General features: G+C 32.6%; 1 protein-coding gene across 12 annotated transcripts in view; it reads left to right on the top strand.

Annotated features, from left to right (window-relative positions):
• The window catches only part of NBEA (neurobeachin), a 562,035-nt gene that overhangs the window by 244,790 nt on the left and 298,049 nt on the right, over positions 1 to 19,196 (top strand). For all 12 annotated transcript variants that reach the window (XM_045567190.1, XM_045567200.1, XM_045567192.1 and 9 more), the window contains one exon: positions 14,818 to 14,882. In XM_045567190.1, coding sequence (XP_045423146.1) covers positions 14,818 to 14,882 — 65 coding nt within the window. The remainder of the gene's footprint in view (positions 1 to 14,817; positions 14,883 to 19,196) is intronic.

Genomic DNA, 19,196 nt, shown 5'->3' with positions numbered 1-19,196 from the left:
ATATCCTATTGTCATCCATTAGCAGGGCAGCATAGCATTAGCAGACCTCTGATAAAGAGAAATAAATGCAGCTAATGGTGCTGTGGAGGTTGCTTGGCATCGCTCTCTCCAAAGCAGGGTTCTCTTCTACAGGCCTTAATGCATCTCTTCTGCAATGGAGCTGATCCCTGTAGAATTAGCACAGTTCTGTAGGCTTTTTGCCAAAGCTGAAGGTAATAATCCTGATGAATCCTTAAAGCTGCAGAGTTCTGAATACTTTTTGTTTTATTTTACAGACAGCCTTTTGTAAGTATTGATAGCTTCATGTTATTAGGATGAGCAGTATTAGTACTAGGTCAAAATAGTTGAAAATCTGAATGAGTGACTGTCTTGATGCCTTGATCTCTTCGTGATACTTTACTGCTTTCCCTTTTTTATGTGTAAATTGTATATTTGAGTGTAAATTCTAAAAATCCACTTATGCTATTGATCTTTAATAATCAGAATGCACTATCTATATTTTTCCACAGTGAGAAATACAGCTAAGATATTAATGTTTACACTGTGATTTAATTTGAGTTAAAATGAGTTTTCAATGTAAATGAAATTTTTCAATTTATTTGCATAAATATGCTTTTCTTTTTTAAATGTTGATAAACCATTGAAAGATAAAATTTTTATTTTTCTGTTTGAGAGAATAGGCAGCTGAGGATTGAAAGGGGAAAGGAAAATGCAATATTTTTGGCAGAATTTTGTTTTTCTTTGCCGAAACACATTAGATGCTTTTATATTTATGCTTTTCATTTTCATTTTGGAAATTTCTTGTTAACTACTACATATCATTAAGGATATAATCTTTTCTTTCTTTCTTATCTGAGCTCCTAAATAAACTTTCTATTGCTAATAGTTGGTACCCAAAATATGGTCTAAATTTACATGAGATCATATTACAAGTGTCTGAAGGTACTTGTCAGGGATAATTCACTTCATATGGGTAGACTTTTAAACTCCAAGGGACATGCCATCCAGTCTACCCCCAGTGGAATTTTACATCTCCATAGAAAACATATTTTAAGTTTCAAGAAGCTGTTAGAGTTACCATTATGATGCGTTTGTTCTTCAACAAATACCCAAAACATTTCTTTCCTCTATTCTGGATAATTTTTTTCTATGTAGATCTATGACACAAAAATAAATTTTATGAATTAACTATTTATCCTTCTTTACATTCAATTTGTATTAAAGTTATAGTTAGTAGTGTCTTTTTAAAAAAAATCGGTTTCCTGTCATTTGAAGTGAAATGAAGTGAAGTAAAATAATTCATATGCATGGTATTTGACAAAATCAGTGCCTAATCAGTTAGGAACAATGTTTTCTACAGGTTCTGCAGTATATCACAGGGCTGATACTGTATTCTGTCATAGCATTTTTTACATTTTACAATTAGTTGTGGTTGAGGGGCTTTACAGTATTCTCTGTGCATACTTATTTTTTCAATACATTATTCTGAGTGTATTGTGTTCTTTGATGAATAGCAGATTTAGTTTTCAAGTAACTTTCTTAGGTACTATAATAGTATCTAATTATTTCCAGATTCTTTTTAGGAAGTCTCCATGAGAAGTACTGCAGGAAAAATTGAGTGATGTTATCCCATAGGATTTCTTTAAGTTTTTATAAGTAAAGCTTAGCAGATGTCACTTGGATTTTTCTATGCCTTATCTGTCAATAGAAAATGTTTTATAAATTGAGAAACTTTATGTAAAAAATAATGTCTCTCAGCATTTAAGTGCTTTCTGACTTGAGGCACTGGTAAGCAAATGCATGCTTAATAAATCATTTTTATTCTCACTGAAACCTAAAAATGTATAAGTAATATAAAGTAATAGGCTTGCAAGTCTCTGAGTTTAGTATCTGTGTATGAATTTACTAACATGAATTATTTTGTGGTTTTGTTTGACTTTATTCTTTTCTAAATACTTCATATACTTAAAGAAAAAGGATTTTAGTGACTTCACTGATATGATCAAGGCATAACCCAGGACTTCTAAAGACAACACTTTAAAAAGAACCACAACTGAAGAACAGTCTTCCTTGTTCAAATTATTTGGCCTTTGAACATTTAAATTTTTTATTTTTTCTCCAGTTTGATCTAGTTTAGTTAGATGGTACAAAGGAGAAAAAGATTTACTTTTCTTTTTCTAAACCTAAGATTTAAGTACAAAGATATAAATAAGAGTATATATACTTATTAAAGTATATTCATTCATGAGTACTCAATATTGAAAGGACTTTTGATGTGTAAGGAGATTATAAATACAAGAAAACTAGGAATGGACTAGATTTTTTTCCCATTGTCTTTGGAAATATTATGAAATCTTAATTATGACAATGAAATTATGTCACATTTAATTCAGTGGTTACTTACTAATATTTAGTGACTACAGTCTTTGGCATTGTGGTAGTTACTAAAGGCTTATTGAAACATTCTTTCATTTCTCAAGGAATCTAGGGTTATCTATGAAACTTGCAAATTATGCAGCTGAATTGAAATCAATGAATAAAAATAAAAAACTAGAACATGATATTTTAAGTTGAATATAAACTAAGCACAAGTTCTACTTTTTTGTATATTTTCTTCATTTTGTCCTAAGTATATTACAGCATACTTTATTTTTATTTATCATGTAATAAATAGTTTTCTATATCCTTTTTCTTTTTCAGATTCTGAACCATAGTAGTTTTTATTGTTTCAGGTCTCACATTTAAGTCTTTACTCCATCTTGAGTTAATTTTTGTATATGGTGAGAGATAGGGATCCAGTTTCATTCTTCTGCATATAGCTATCCAGTATTCCCAGCACCATCAAAGGGTAGCCTTTCTCCAGTGTATGTTCTTGTCAACTTTGTCAAAGATCAGTTGGCTGGAAGTATGTGGCTTTATTTCTGTATTATCTATTCAATTCCATTGATCTATGTGTGTGTCTGTTTTTAAAACAGTACCATGCTGTTTGGATTACTCTAGCCTTGTAGTATAATTTGAAGTCAGGCAATGTGATGCCTCAATTGGATGTTCTTGTAAAGGCACAAAAAATCATAAAGGCATGATTTTCTTTTTATCCATAACATTGAAGTTTCCTTTAGAATGGTCCTCATGTCCAGTATTTCCTCTCTTTTTGAAGCATTCTATTCATCCAACAGAGAAAATGAATATTGTATATTCCCATCAATGTATTTAATTAACATTTATGAAGAGCATTTTAAATTATAGATTGTTTATTTAAGACAATCCAAGAGAAAAGACTACTCAAGGATGACACAAAGCTTTAAAGTCTTCCAGGGTCACTTTATGCATGTCATTAAGTTCAGCTGAGCTACAAATTTACACTACACTAAAGTTTATTTTATTTTTCTATTGCCAGAGATGCCATTTTGCCCACTATTTCATCCACACCTAATATAGGTGTGCAGCACATAGGATAGGTATTTATTAATGAATTATTGTGTTAATTCATGAATAAAAAGGAATGTATCATCTGATTTGATTTGTTTATTTTTATTGTGGTGAAATACATATTACATAAAATATGCCGTTTTCACCCTTTTAAGTATACATGTCATTGGCATTAATTAAATTCAAAATGTTATGTAACCTATCAGCACTACAGTGGACCCTTGAATAATATGAAGGTTGAACAATAGGAAGGTTAGGGCACCGACCCCCACACACAGTTGAAAATCTGTGTATAACTTTTAACTCCTTGAAAACTTAACTATTAATAGCTTCCTGTTGATCTGAAGCCTTACTGATAACATAAACAGTTGATTAACACATATTTTATATATTATATATGTAATATACTATATTCTCATGATAAAGTACACTAGAGAAAAAAATATTATTAAGAAAATCATAAAGAAGAAAAAATACACTTACTATTTATTAAGTGGAAGCAGATTATCATAAAGGTCTTCTTCCTCATCATCTTTACTTTCTGAGGAGGAAGAGGAAGAAGGGATTGGTCTTGCTGTCTCTCAGGGGTGGCAGAGGCAGGAGGAAATCCTTTTATAAGTGGACTCGCCCAGTCCAAACCCATGTTGTTCAAGGGTCTACTGTTATTTCCAAAAATTTTCAATACCCCAGACACAAACTCTGTGTTCATTAAGCAAATTCCCAATTTCTCTCCTCCAAGCCCCTTTTACCTCTAATCTACTTTTTCTCTATGAATTTACCTATTCTAAATAGTTCATGTAAGTAATATCATACATTATTTGTCTCTGTGCTGGCTCATTTTTCTTAAGGTGATGTCTTCAAGGTTCATCCATGTTATAACATAAATCAGAACTTCATTCCTTTTTATACTGGAATCATATTTCATTGTATGTGCATTACCACATTTTATTTATCTATTCACCTTTTCTTGAACACTTGGGTTGTTTCTACCTTTTGGATAATACGATGGATAATGCTCTGTCAACATTGCCATACAAGTATCTGTTTGAGTCCCTGTTTTCAATTCTTCTGGGCATATACTTAGGAGTGGAATTGCTGGGTCATGTGGTATTCTATGTTTAACTTTTTGAGGAACCACCAAACTGTTTTTCACAGTGGCTTTAAAAACCATTTTGTATTCCCATGAGGAATGCATAATGGTTCCGATTTCTCTACATCCTCTCCAACACCTGTTATAGTTTGTGGGGGTTTTTTGTTTTGATTTGTTGTGTTTTTTTAACTACAGCCATCCTACTGAAAGTGAAATCGTATGTCCTTGTGATTGTGATTTGCATTTCCTGAATAACTAATAATGCTGAGCATCTTTTTGTGCACACACTGGCCATTTGTATGTCTTCTTAGAGCAATGCCTATTCAATTCCTGTGCCCACTTTTTAATTTGGTTGGTTTCTTTGTTGTGTTGTGGTTGAGTTATAGGTGTTCTTTATATATTCTGGATGTTAAACCCTTAACAGATATATAACATGCAAATATTTTTTCTCATTATGTGGATTTTCTTTTCCTTCTCTTGATAGTGTTTAGATGTATAAAAGTTTTAATTTTAATAATCTTCTATTTATTTTTTTATTGTTTTTGCCATACATTTGATATTAGACATATGAAACCATAGCCTAAACAAAGCTCACGCAGATTTGCTCCTGTATTATCTTCTAATAGTTTTATAGTTTATCTCTTAAATTTGGGTCTTTGATCCACTTTGAGTTAATTTTTTTATGTGATAGGAGGTAGAGATTCAACTCCATTCTTTTGCATTCGGATATCTGGTTTCCCCAGTACCATTTCCTGAAGAGACTGTTTTATTCCCATTGAGGTGCTCTTGGTACCCTAATGCCATTCAATTGAATAGAGATACCCAAAATAATTTTTAATTCAAAAGCTGTTCCTACACATTTAAAAAAATAATTTTAGAATAAGGTTAAAACATTTTCTTTAACCTTATAATATTCTAAAATTGTTTTTTAGAATTAAAAAAATATCTTATAATTTAGGTAAGATTTTTACCTTACCTCATATTCTCACCATCCAGGCTGTGAAGCATTTAATGTTTATCCTTTCAAACTATTTCTGCATATAAATGCAAAATTAATTTTTCTTGTTAGTATATATAAAAATTGGTATTAGGACATTGTTTACAAATTGCATTTCTCGTGATTAATAGTCTAAACCAGAACTGTCCAATAGAAATATAATGTAAACCACATATAATTTTAAGTTTTCTAACATCATTTAATAAGGTAAAAGAGAAACAGATGAGATTAATTTTAATAATATATTCTAATTCAAATATCATTTCCGCATGTAATCAATATAAAAAAAATCAATGAGATTTTATGTATGCATTACTTGTTTTTGTACTAAGTCAGCAAAATCAGGTATATGTTTTATAATTAGAATACAAGTCAGTTCACACTAATCAGATTTAAAGTGCTTGTGGCCTTATGTGGCTAGTAGATGCCATATTGATCAGCACAGCTCTATGCTTTATATATGAATATCTGTGCTTTTCTATTTTTAATATTAATGTAATCCAAAAGTAGAACAAGCTGTTCTAGAAGCCCAGGAAGTAATAGGTCTTCAAACAAAGATTAGCTGCTTGTGTGTCAAAGATTCTTGCACTTAAGGTAAAAAAAAAACTGATCTCTAAATTTCTCTATGAGAATAAAATTTTTATACTGGCTTACACACCAATTGCTACATGATTATCCATGAATAAATATGAAGTATTTAATGTAACTTCTAAATCTTAAACTATACATTTGAATGTGACAAACACTAACTTTTTAACAGCTCAAACCTACCATATAAATATGTGTTATATATATTCACAGTTATAGAATATGCTCTCTTGTAAAACAATCTAGACCTTTTTATTATAAACACAAACACAACTACATATATATGTTCATTTTATGATAATAAAAAATGTTAAATTTATTAACATAATTTAGTGATCTACTAAAATTCTTGGAATCTTCCTTATGTTTATAAGATAAACTAATGTTTCTTTTAGTAACCAACTAGATATATTTTCTTATTGCCTAGTGGTTTTTCTGTGGTTCACCTATATAGCAGTAAACTTTTCTTTTAACTGATCATTGATTATTCATTTCTTACATTCAATTTTCTTGTAATACTTTTAGTAAGATATTCATAAAAATAAAGAATGGAAATGAAAGAGGTACTTTAAATACTTTTCATATATATTTCACTAGTTTATGTTTTACATACATTGAAAAAATTACTCATTCCTGTTTTTTTCACTCTACATAGTATTTTTTCAGTTCAGTCCTTGTACTTATTAATGTCTCCAACTTACTGCACAGAATTCATAAGCATGCCACTTACAATGAAAATGTTAAGGAACTTTTTTAGTGGCAGTTAATGACAAGCAGACATTAAGGACATAGGAAATATAAAATCAATTCGGTTGTTCTAGAAGACTTAAGACCTCAATTTACCCTCCCATTTTTCCCTTGCAGTATTTTTCAGTATTTTTAAAAATTTTAAGATGAATTGAATCTCTAAGGACATTACGTTAGTTTATGTAATTGTACACATAGAAGAGGGAATCAGAAATGTATATTGAGCTGACATAGATGGGGAGAAACTGATGGGGAGGAAAAATTATGTTCTGGGTCTGCGATTTCTTCTACTAGGTCATCTAACTACCATAAAGTGCTTATGAAGAGAACACAGGGATTTCATCGTCATCCTTCTGGAACTTATTTGTCTTCAAAGTGTTTGGTTTCAAAGGGTCTTTAACTCGAGATCCAGTTCCCTGAAAAAGTCCTTTATCTTGATGAAATTTTATGCATCCATGTAGAAGAGTTAAAAAAAATTGTGACAAAACTGTCTAAAGACTTGGCAGCTCTCTGCAGGCATTCAAACCCGAAGTTAAAAATGTTTCCCCACGAAGATAAAAATTTGATGCCTACAGTTAATTTACACCTTTTCATATGGTTGTTCATCTTTTTCAGCAGCAGAGTGAATATGTGTGTATGTATATGTATTTTCTCAAATGGCAAGGAACTTTCTGGAAAAACTTGTAAGATAAGACTTTAAAATATACTTTTTTCCCTATCATTGCCAAGAGCTTGTCCTTGTTGAAATGACAGTAAATTATTCTTAGAGCCTTGCGTGTATTCTCATGTATCCTTTTTCCTTGTTTTAAGCATTTTCTCTAAGTCTGTATGTCAGGGAGAATTTTTGGAGTGCTAGGACAGGGAGAGGTTCAAATTTTCTTGCATGTCCACCTGTATCCCATTTTTTTATTCTCAAGGTAGTTTATACCTCAGCAACCATAGCAAACAAATATCTTTTCCTTCTCTGCGCTATGTAGTTTTCTTGTCACAAAGTTTTGTATATCTCCCCTTTTAATATTTTATCTAATTATTCTTTTGAAATGCCTGGAATCAGTTACATAGTAATGTGCATTTAAGAAATACTTTTTGAAATTATAAAACAAATGTGCATCATTGTAAAAGAATATAATCATTGCTAAACCAAATGTGTCACACACATTTTTACACATTGTAATTAACACTTTTAGTCTTACAAAAATACCATTTATGGGAATGAAATGCTAAAAAGGACCTTAGGAATGGCCTTAATTTAGAGTTGTGGATACTACATTAATTATGATGTAATTACGATGCAGTAGTATACTATTTTGCAAATGAGTAGGAAGTTTAAATAGTTGAACAATTTGAAGAAAAATATACACATCACTTCTTAACAACTAAATTACCCCATGCTGGCAAGTTAGGTACTTTGAGATTTCTAGGTGTTCAGTCTTGTTGAGAGGGAAAAATGACCTAAGTCAGTGGTTCTCAACACTAACTTCACATTAAAATCACTTGGGACCTTTTAAATAATCCTGATGCCTGGGCCCTATCCTTAGAGATTATTCTGATATGTTGGTATTTTAGCAACTCTCCTGTTGATTTTTTGTTCAGCCAGAATTGTGAACCTCAGATTTAAGTGATACCATAGATTGGGAGGATTAAATACAGTTCAACAACAAAAATACATTGAATATGTACAGTACGCCAGACACTTGCTACTTACTAGGTACACATAATTAAATAAAATAAGATTCTTCTATTTTTTTTTTCTTGTCAACTGAAGATCTGAGGAAGGACCCTTCCCTCTATTAAGGAGTTTTAGGAAGACATATGAGTAAATAAATCACTGCAAAATATAAATAATTCTATTTCAGAGGCAATGTTCTATAATAAAAATAATATTAAATAGTGAAAAAATAAAGATCTAGGATTTATGTCATTTTCTATTTTCAGATGTTTTAATTACTATTTCTTTTACATGGTTTGAGATTTATTACTTTGCCAGCATAAACTCTTGTTATACTGTTCTGCTTTTCCACACAAGTAAGGTCTAAAAACTCATCTATAGCTTGGGGTAACCAAAGGAGAAAGTGCTATATGTTACACTTTTCTTCTAAGATCCTTTTTCCTTCTCATTCCATTTTTTTGTTTACACTTAAGCATTTTTGTTTACTACCCAATACGATGGACTGTTTTTTTACCTAAGACATAAATGGATTGGACTTTTCAAGTAAAGATGCTAAAAAAATTGATTATCTGTTCTGCTTTACAACTGTCATTGAGAAATCATTAAACAAGCTTTAAAAGCCACATTCAATCTTTACATTTCCCAAGAGAGAAACTATACTTTATCTTGTGAAGGATATTTTATTGTCCCTTTTCTCTCCCTCATTTATTATTTTTTAAAAGTGGATCAAAGAAATAAACTTGTGTTTTCTTCATTGCCCAAAATAATGAGAGCCCACATGTCTTATGATAATATCCCAGAAAATAGCTGATAAAAACTTGCTTATAATGTTTAGTTTTAGTACTATTTGTATAGTTTTAAGTCCTTACTTCACCAACTCTTCCACTGAAGCAACCCGCCCCCTCCCCACCCCCATCCCGTCTCAGTAGGGACAAGTTGCAAGGGTGACACACACTGTAAGGCAAGCCACATATTATAATCACAAACTCTCTGTTCTCTTAGGCTGTAAAATTCACATTTTGCTATGTTATTCTTATATTACTTAAAAATTTTTTAGTTAAATTACTCAAGATTTTTTTTTGTTGTATTTTGTTGTTGTTGTTGTTGTTTTTCTCTCAAACTTCAGAGGAATGAACATGCAGTGTATATCCTGAGTCCTAGGATATTCCCTGCCTGAGACTTAATATCTCATACCCCGATTTGAAAAACAGAAACTTTAAACCCTCTTCTTCAAAGAAGGCAAAATTGGTAACATTTTTTTGTGACCCTACACTTGTTAATAGAGTTAATAGTTGTTAATGTCGGTAATAGACATTAACTAGATAAATTGAAATTATGTAAGTTGGGAATTATAGTTGATGAGAAATTTTCAAAACCTTCAAAAACTGAATTATACTCTCCTGATATTAGGTGGAATCCACTTTGGTCCTTACTTAGGTGAAGGCCTGCAAAACTGCTCTTGTGCATCCAGCCATATCACATCAATGCATACCCAGTAGCATGTGTGGCAGAAAAGAAAATACTCATTTTGACAAGTAAATCACTGAAGGAATCTATGAAAAAGGCACTAGGGTATATAACATCTTAAAAATTTTGTGCATAAGGACTTTTTGTATGCTTTCCATCCAATATTACTAAACTTCTAGAGTTGAACTCTTGTTGCCTTAATGTGTAGTGTTGTCCCTGTGAAAATTGCATCATCTATTTCTTCTGGCCCTACTGTCATTACAGATGAATAAAACACGGCTCTTCCTTGAAAAATACAGTACTTAAAATCTAATCATGTAATGTACACATAAAACACATAAAGAGTAAACTGAGGTTATAGAGACATATGGAAAATGCTTTTTTTTTTTTTGAGACGGGATTTCACTCTGTCACTCAGGCTGGAGTGCGGTGGCATCATCATCGTAGCTCACTGCAACCTTAAACGCCTGGGCTTAAGTGATCCTCTTGCCTCAACCTCCTAAGTAGCTGGGAGGACCACAGGTGTGCACCACCACACCTGGCCTGGAAAATACCATTAAGCTAGCTAGTATTTAATTGAAAAAAAATTATTTCAGCTTATGTTATTTTAAATATCCTGTATCAAATAAATATTTGATGTCTACCTATGTCTAAGGACAGGAGAGCAGGAAAAATAGAGAACAAGATGGATAGAAGAGTTAGATTTATTGCCAGGGTACAGGGGAGAATGGAAAATATCTTTTTTACCTTAAAAAAAAAAATCCTCTCTTCCTGATTGGATATGGAAGGAAAGTCTCTACTTTTCCTTTTCGTTTTTCCTTTCCTCTGGATATGCTAGAAAAGTCTCCACTTTTCTAAGCATTTTCCCACTATAGTTATATCACAATTTTGGAGTGTATTAATATTCCTTGTAAATATCATTTGTAACTAAACTATCTACCAGTTTCTTTCTGAAACAACTCTGTTTTTTAGAGTGAATTACTTTTTTGCTCTTTATTTGTTGGCTAAGTTTTTGATATGCCTATCACTAAATTTTCCCCAAACTTTCCAACAGAACTAAAAACCAACTCTAAATATAGTGTACATCAGGTATTCTCTCAGCGTCTGCTTAACTTTTGTCTTGGTACTTCCATTCACCATAGAGAATTCCCATTACCTCTCTCCTGTGTCAGTCCACTGTTTCTTAGATATAGGTGTACCTCTTTTTGGATTTTTTTCCCTTATAGCAATGTTTAGGGTTGGTCATATGTATTTGATTCTTTCTCTCCTTTTGAGCACTTGGCAGGTTTGCACTCCCTGCTCCAGTAAGCTTGGGCTTGGTCATGTGACTTCCTCTGGCCAGTGAATGTGAGCAAAAGTGACATGTGTTACTTTTGGACAAAAGCTACAAGAGCCAGCACATGCTTAAACCCCCTGGCTGCCAGCAGTGTTCCAGACGATGGCTACGTTGTCAGTCTGGCTCCCAGGGTGAGACTGATGATGATGTAGAGCGGAACACAGGCAATGGACACAGAACTTGAGCAAGAAATAAACCTTTGTTTTTTAAACCCCTGAGATTTGGGCATTGCCACAACATAGTCGTGTCTCTTCTGTTTAATGTGTTTTCTCATTTTGGCAGAGGACACTATCAGTAGGTGCTTGAACAACAATAGATGAAAAATAAACTTTTATACATGTCTGAAAATGAGATTGTTCTGTCCTCAAATTTTACTGAGAGTTTGGCTGCACAGTGTGTTCTGAGTATTATGTTCCTCATAATTTTAAAGACATTGTTTTCTTCTGTATTTCAGTTTTACTGTTCTTTTTGTAAACTTTTATTTGTTTTTTCCTGTGAGCCTTTTCCTTAACCCTGGTATTCTAAAATTTTTTGATGATATACTTTGCTGGGGATTTTATGTCATATATTTAATTCCTGGAAAAAAATAAATGATAATTTCCTGTCTTCCTTGTTCCTTATTCACTCTTTCAAAAATTCCAACACAACGGATACTGGCCTTTCAAAAGAAGATCCTCTAACTTTCTTATCTTGTTGTTTTCCATCTCTATCTTTTTGTTACATCTTTTCTATTTCCTGGGAGATATTTTCATCTTTTGCTAATGTCTGCAATATCTTCATATGTCTCAATTATATTACTATAATTTTTTTCTATGCTTACTTATCTCTCATTTTCTAGATTTCATATCCCTCTCCACCCCTACCTCCATTACCCTTTTTACTGTTGGTTTAGTCTGTGTCTTTCATGTCAGGTTGTCAACAAGACTATAGATAATGACTTTGAAAATAATATTTGTGACTAAAGGGTCTTCTGTCTTCCTGTTTTACTGAGCCAGTATATATAGGTAGATTGTTTTCTTTTGAATAATGCTATAATATTCTGTTTCAGTTCTTAATTTTTGATAGATCATTTTCTGTCCCTTTCAAATACTTCTTTTTCTAATCTTAAAAATGTGAATACTTACCAAGATTCAGTCTTTGATCCTCTTTTTGTTTATTCTTTTTAGGAGACTTTTGCCTGATGCTGTGCCTTAATATTTCTATGTAAATAATTCCAAATTCCATATTCCTTTTTAATTACCATTGTCACTCTAAATCCAACAAATGCAAATTGAAGACAACATTGTTTGTGATTTTCCCCAAATGTGTGCCCTTCTGCAGCATTTTGATAATAATGTTACCATTCTCCCAATCATCTACATTGAAAATATAATAACTTTTTTAATACTACTCCTCTACTTCAGCCCTTAAGTCCAGATTCTCATCCAGTCTTGGTATCTTTTCTTTGTAATATTTCTTATTTTTTAAGAAATACTAATTTACAGTACTATTGTCTGTCTTATAGAAAGGCATATGAAACAATCTCCTACTTTTTCATCTTGCTCAAAAATGCCAAATTATTCTTCTAAAACACAGATTTCTTGAATAAAGTCTTAACTTGCTCATCCTTTAAATTCTAATGCCCTTAGCTTAGCTCAGGCTTCTACTGTTCCTCTATCAAATATTGTAAATTAGCATCTCATGGGCTGAATGCAGATTGCAGATAATTTTAGTTTGATCTGAACAGAATTTTTTAAGCATTTTATTCTTAGATTTTTTAGACAAGATTTATTTGGGAAGGCACATGTAATACTTGGATATGTCCTCTGAAATGTCCTATTGAAAATCCTATTCATATTAGTAGTTCATGCTGATTGGAGAGGCTTAGTGTACAAACAGTATCAAAGAAAATTGTGTTTAAGAAGTTGTTTGTGAGAGTCTATTTTTATAGTGGCATGATTCTTCTTACATAAGAATCAATTTTCTCTTTAAGTTAATATCATAATAAATGTCAAGTATGCCTGAGAAGTTTGCGCATTTTGTGGGATCTTGCTTTGCAATAAATACAGGCTACATAATGGGAATATTTAAGATGATCATAGTAAGACATTTTGTTAAAATGTAAGAAAGGAGTCCCCTGTGATTGTTTTCAACAGAAACTATTTGAAAGTTTAAATAAAGTCTATAATATGGAATAGCAATCTTGTCATTTGAATAAATTTTAGTTAAAGGTTATGGTAGCTGGAACCCAAAGACTTTGCACTATCCGCTGGCTACCCCATCTCTTTTTCTAAGTTGTTGATTCTCTCTCCTTGAGAGATTCAGGATTTGTTCTCCTATAATTCTTCACACATTTACTTAGAGCAAAGAAGATTTACGCACTCAAGTACCTACTTTGGGGGACCACAAGTACTCCCAGCATGTATGCAGAGCCTTAAAAGGGAATGTGATCAGGAGTAGAGTGAAGGGTTCACATGGAGAATGTTTTTTGTGAAGCTGAATTTGTGGAAAGGGCAGCTGACCACCTCTGTGAAGTCAGCATATTATTTTTTAGGAAAACCATGGAGGAGGGAATCTGCAGATGAGTGGCGTGAGTGATCAGTAAAAATTTTTTATTAAATTGTATTAGGGGACTTACAGGAGTATTTATTTATAGAGCTATTAGAGGGGATATAATTTTCAATCTAAAAGTTTGGTATTTATGAGCTATATTTTTTAAAAAGTGGAAATAATTAGAATAAACCAAAAACAAAAAAATTAAATCATATTCTAAATATTCCATAGGAAGAGTATAAAATAAGCAATATGCTTTTCTAATTAAAAACACAAAGTGACAATCACTTATGTTCATAATGATGACCCTGACCTCTAGGACTTCCAGATTCACAAATATACTCTAATCTAAAGTAGCAAAGAGGAATTACATAGTTATTTAAATATTACATATTTAGCTATAAGTTTACTGTTAAGTATTTTTTTTAATTTCAAAAAATTTTATTTGTAACTTTTTTCTATAGGTTTTCTATAGGTTTCTATAGGTTTCCATAATTTGGAATGTACATATAACTAGAACATTTCACTTCCAAGTCAATCTAAATACATAGTTCATATTTCTAATTCTCATTTTACAATCTCAATGGAAAATATCTATATTAGGAACTAAAGTTTTCTATCCCAGATATTTCTAGTCCTTGTATATTCGGTCTCTTTTGGTCATTTGGTCTCTTTTGGAAAGAAGCTTTGTGCTACAAGCCCTCTATGCCTGCAGTCTCACTTTCCATCTCAGTCTGTATCAGGCCTGAAATTTTCTGGTAATTCAAAAGCACCTTCTAAATTAAGTGATACTTTTTAAAATTTTGATTTCTTACAAAATAACATTTGTTATAAAAATTTTGAAAGACATTTAGAAATAATATAATGTGGAAGTTACCAAGAACATCAACATGATCCTTAAATCAGATGTACTTTCATTATATGTTCATTTTTCTTACATTTGGTTTGGTTTCTTCTTTTAGGAATGGCAAAATTCTATTCAGAAGAATGCAGGACTTGCATTTATTGAACTCATCAATGAAGGAAGGTAATTAATTTTACAATTTTTGGACAACTAGTCAGTTGTACATTCTATTCCACTGGGCAACTGTTCTTTCCTACCATCTGTTCCAAAGAAGAAATATCTTTTAGTTAAATAATTTATCACATAGGTATTGAAACTTTAAATTAACAAAGTTTAAAATGTTAAACATATTTATTTTTGGATAAAAAGGCATGTATGAAATAAAGGGACAAACTTTATAAGGATTTTGTGAGATTTGAGCCACATCTTACTGAGTAGTAAAGTTGTTTTACACAGATCAAGTGAACCCAATCTGCAATCCCATCTGCTGCTCCATCTGTTTTCAGAGCGATGCTCAGTGTTTACTCCCTCAGCCTCTCATCAGTTCATGTGAAACAGTTTTATCTGAACATGTCATACATTCAGGATCCAACTGAAAATGTGAAGGATGTTAAATATAGGAAGCATAACAGTCTTAGGAATTTATATATACCATTGTTAAAACAATAAGTGAAATTACGTTTGAACCCATTATTACATTTATCAGTTTGTGATAAATAGTTGTTAACTATGGTTTTTGTAGTGCTTTATTGGCAGTGGACACATGGAGACACATGTAACTATCACCATTTGACATGTATAGCTTCCTTTACAACTTGAATTTCTTGCATGATGTAGGGCATTCTTAGGAAAATAATTACTGAGTATTTGGCATAACGTATTCCACATTTGAAGCCAGCTTTAATTAGATTCATAAGGAAATAATGCTTACTGTGTATAAAATTTACCTTTTTCAAGGGGGAGGTCATGAAAGAATATTCCTTGAAAATTAGTTTATATATAGTATAGAAACTCAATTTTTTAAAAATTAACTTAAAATGTCACTCATTTCTATTATTGTATTATAATTCTGAGAAATAATCTCTGTTTTGATAATAATTCTTCTTAATACATATGTCTCAATTTGATATTCTGTGACCTAATCATTTTAGTCATAATAGTACAGGTCTAAAATTTAAAATAAGCTTCACATTCACTGAAATACAAAAGATGCAGGAAAATATTGGTTTTCCTTTATAACACAAATAGTATTTTTTATAACAGCACTTACTGTTTCTTACAAAATTTCATTGTGATAAGAATTGGTAACAATTATTATCCATTTTCAAGTGATAAAAAATAGAAAAAAATATTTACCAAGTCTTATCATTGTCATGTCACTTTCAGAAATAACTCTGAATTCACGTATGTGCTAATTTTGTTTATTTCAACTGTAAAAAATAGTTTGTTTTTTTTTACTGAAGTAAAAAATGTATATATCTTGCCATCAGTAACTCTCCAAAGAGTTACAGAATTGAACCTCCAGAACTTAAGATTTATAATTATTAGATTAGAAAAGGGGATACGGAAACTTGCTAATGTCAGAGGTTTTAAGCTTCTGATATGGTTTTATTGTTCAGTGATAGAGTTTGGTATTTGTTTCATATTAAGGAAGGAGTTGGAAATACAGAAAGTAGTTGCAATTTTTTAAAATTTTAATCTATTAAAATTTCTAAAATACTCTCCATAGTGTTCTTTTTGCCATCCTAAATTTGTGTTTCCACTCTTCATAGCAATTGTTCCTCCAGATGAAAATGATTTAGGAATAAGAATTCAGACATGAATAGCTATAAATATATAAGAGCAAATAATGTATGCACAAGTTCAGAAAATGTCTGTTCCGCACTCACTACATAACAAATGCTATTATAAGAGCTTGGAATAGAGAAATGAATGAGATACACATGGCTCTGCATATTTTGGGTAATGCACACATTAGACAAGCACATATAATGATATAAGGGTGCAATGAAAAAGGTAATATAGGTATGAATGCAATCTTACAGCAGAGTAAGTTACCTAATCTGGAGGGGTGCATTCCACCAGGTGGTGAAGTTATCAGAGTTTTCAAAAAGTGTACTTACCCAAAGGGAATTCCATTTTAGAGATGATCAGGAGACAGCCAGGTGAAAAATAATGGAGGAATAATATTCTAGGCAGAGGGAATTGTATGGTTCAGAGGCCTAGAAGCAAAAGACAGGAAGACATGTTTCTGGGGAGCTATTTTTAGTCAGCAGCTATCTAAGTGCATATTGTGTGCCAGCCACAGAGAGGCAAGGGTTATCAGCAAAAGTCATGCCATGAAAGGGTTTGTAAGCTATGCTAAGGGTGCTGGGGAGTAATTGAAAGGATTTAGGCACAGCCTACTTGTTAGGGGCTCAAGACTTGAACAGGGATACTGAGGTTTCAGTAATCCTGTTTAAGAAGATGGTGTCGTGAACTAATAGTGGCTGTAATAATGGAAGAAGTGAACAAATTTGAAGTGTCTTTTGGAAATTAAGTCAGTAGGACAGCTGATAGATTGAATGGAAGACGGGAAAGAAGGAATCAAGGATAATTTGATTTACAACTTTACCAACTAGATGGTGTATAGTATAAGTATAGTTCACTTAGCTAGAACAATACAGAAGGAGGAGCATAGGTTGGTGAGAGAGTTTTTCACTTTTGGTTACACTGAACTTAGAGTATCTGTGAAATATCCAAGTGAAGATGTTGAATAGGCACTTAGGCATTTGAGTTTTGAGCTCCCCAAACAGAGAGCTGGAATGGAGATTTAGATCTAGGAGACTCCAGCTTGGATGTGGTAAATCGTAGAAAAGGATACAGATGTGATGTTCAGGGAGAGTATGAAGAATGAGTGGAGAATGTGGGGCCAAGCTTTTATGCTGTTTCTGCTGGGAATCCCTTTCCTCCACACCTTCACATGACTGGTCATTTCTCATCTTTCAGTAATCAGCTCGAATGTCACCTCTCACAGAGGCTCCCCTGACCATCTTACTGAGTTATCACACCCAAAACGTGACCCTGTTTTACCATTTAGTAACATCATCTCAAATGATCTGTTTTGTTTGCTTGTTTACATCTTGCTCCCCCACTAAAATATACTTTCCTTAATATCTTGTATCTTATTCATTGTCTTATATGGTGCTATATCACTGTATTCTGGAATACTACCTAGAATGTAGTTATCAATTATGAATATTTATTGAAGGAATGAAGAAAAGAATGGTGAGTAGAATGATTTAGGAAGAATGAATGGTCAACAGGGGGATTTTTAAGTTAGGATTAAAGGGACCACTGGGTTCAGTGACAAGAGGGCCATGGTGATCTCATCCAAACTTACAGTAGTGAGTACCTGTGTGCTGAAGATGCTGCCTGTAGATCCAGGCCCCAGCCTCTTAGAGTTTACAGTCTGGTAGGAGCAACAGTCTCAAATTAAGTAATTACAGGTATAATAAGTGTGCCAAAGGGCATGTAGAGGGTACAATGAGAGCAAATAATTAAGGGAGTTATCTTTTAAAAAAGTGGTGATTACCTAGAGTATCGGGGACAGAAACTAGGTTGTTTTTAGTTGAAGAGTGATTGGGAGATGAAATACAGAGAGAAAGTACTTTTCTAAAGAAGTTTGGCCAAGAAGGGAAAATATAGGGTGGTTGCTGGAGGTGAATAGGGTTTAAATTTTGGGGGGTGGGAGCATTTTTTAGAAAGAAGAACTTGAGTATTCTTAAACGCTGATGGAAAGAAGCAATGTCGTGTGGAAGGGAAAGAACACAACATTGACAGAGTAAAGTCTCTGAGAGGGGGTGCACTAAGGTAGAAGGATGGGCCTTTTGTGGTAGAGCACTGAGAAAACATGCAGGCAACTAAACTGGTGGCAGGATTCAGAGAAATGGCCATATGATGCCTTCTATTTTCTGTGAAGTGGCAGGAGGGCTATTACCTGAGAATGGAAACTGGGGAAGTGCATATCCTATTTGAGAAGAGTGGAGAATAATATGGAGAATATTGAAAATATCCGTTGTAGAAAAACAGGAGAGAAAAGACTAAGGAAACCTCAGGGGCTTGCCAGATGGTTTTGAGGAGCTAGTGGTTGCTGTCTTTGATAGTGTAATATTTACCCCAGCATCCACAGTACAAAAGAAGATAGGCATTTGCTTTAAAACATTCTCTTAGTTTAGTGAAAATAATCTCTTCCCTGTATACCAACCCCTTCCCACTCCTAATCCGGATTAGATGCCTTTCTGTGTTCTCCCAGGACCTCCATTTCCCCCTGGTTTAAGCTTATTATACTATAGTGTTGGTGCCTGTTTATTGGTAGGATATTTTTATGGCTATTTACACAGTGCCTAATATAATACTTAGCATACATACATTATCTGTACTGGGTTCAAATAACAGTTCTCCCACTGAAAAACTCTTAAACTCTAGACAAGTAACATAATCTTCGTCTGACATTTT

Source organism: Lemur catta, chromosome 13, assembly GCF_020740605.2.
Source record: "Lemur catta isolate mLemCat1 chromosome 13, mLemCat1.pri, whole genome shotgun sequence".
Taxonomy (NCBI): Eukaryota; Metazoa; Chordata; class Mammalia; order Primates; family Lemuridae; genus Lemur; species Lemur catta.
This window is presented reverse-complemented; position numbering and strand designations above follow the sequence as displayed.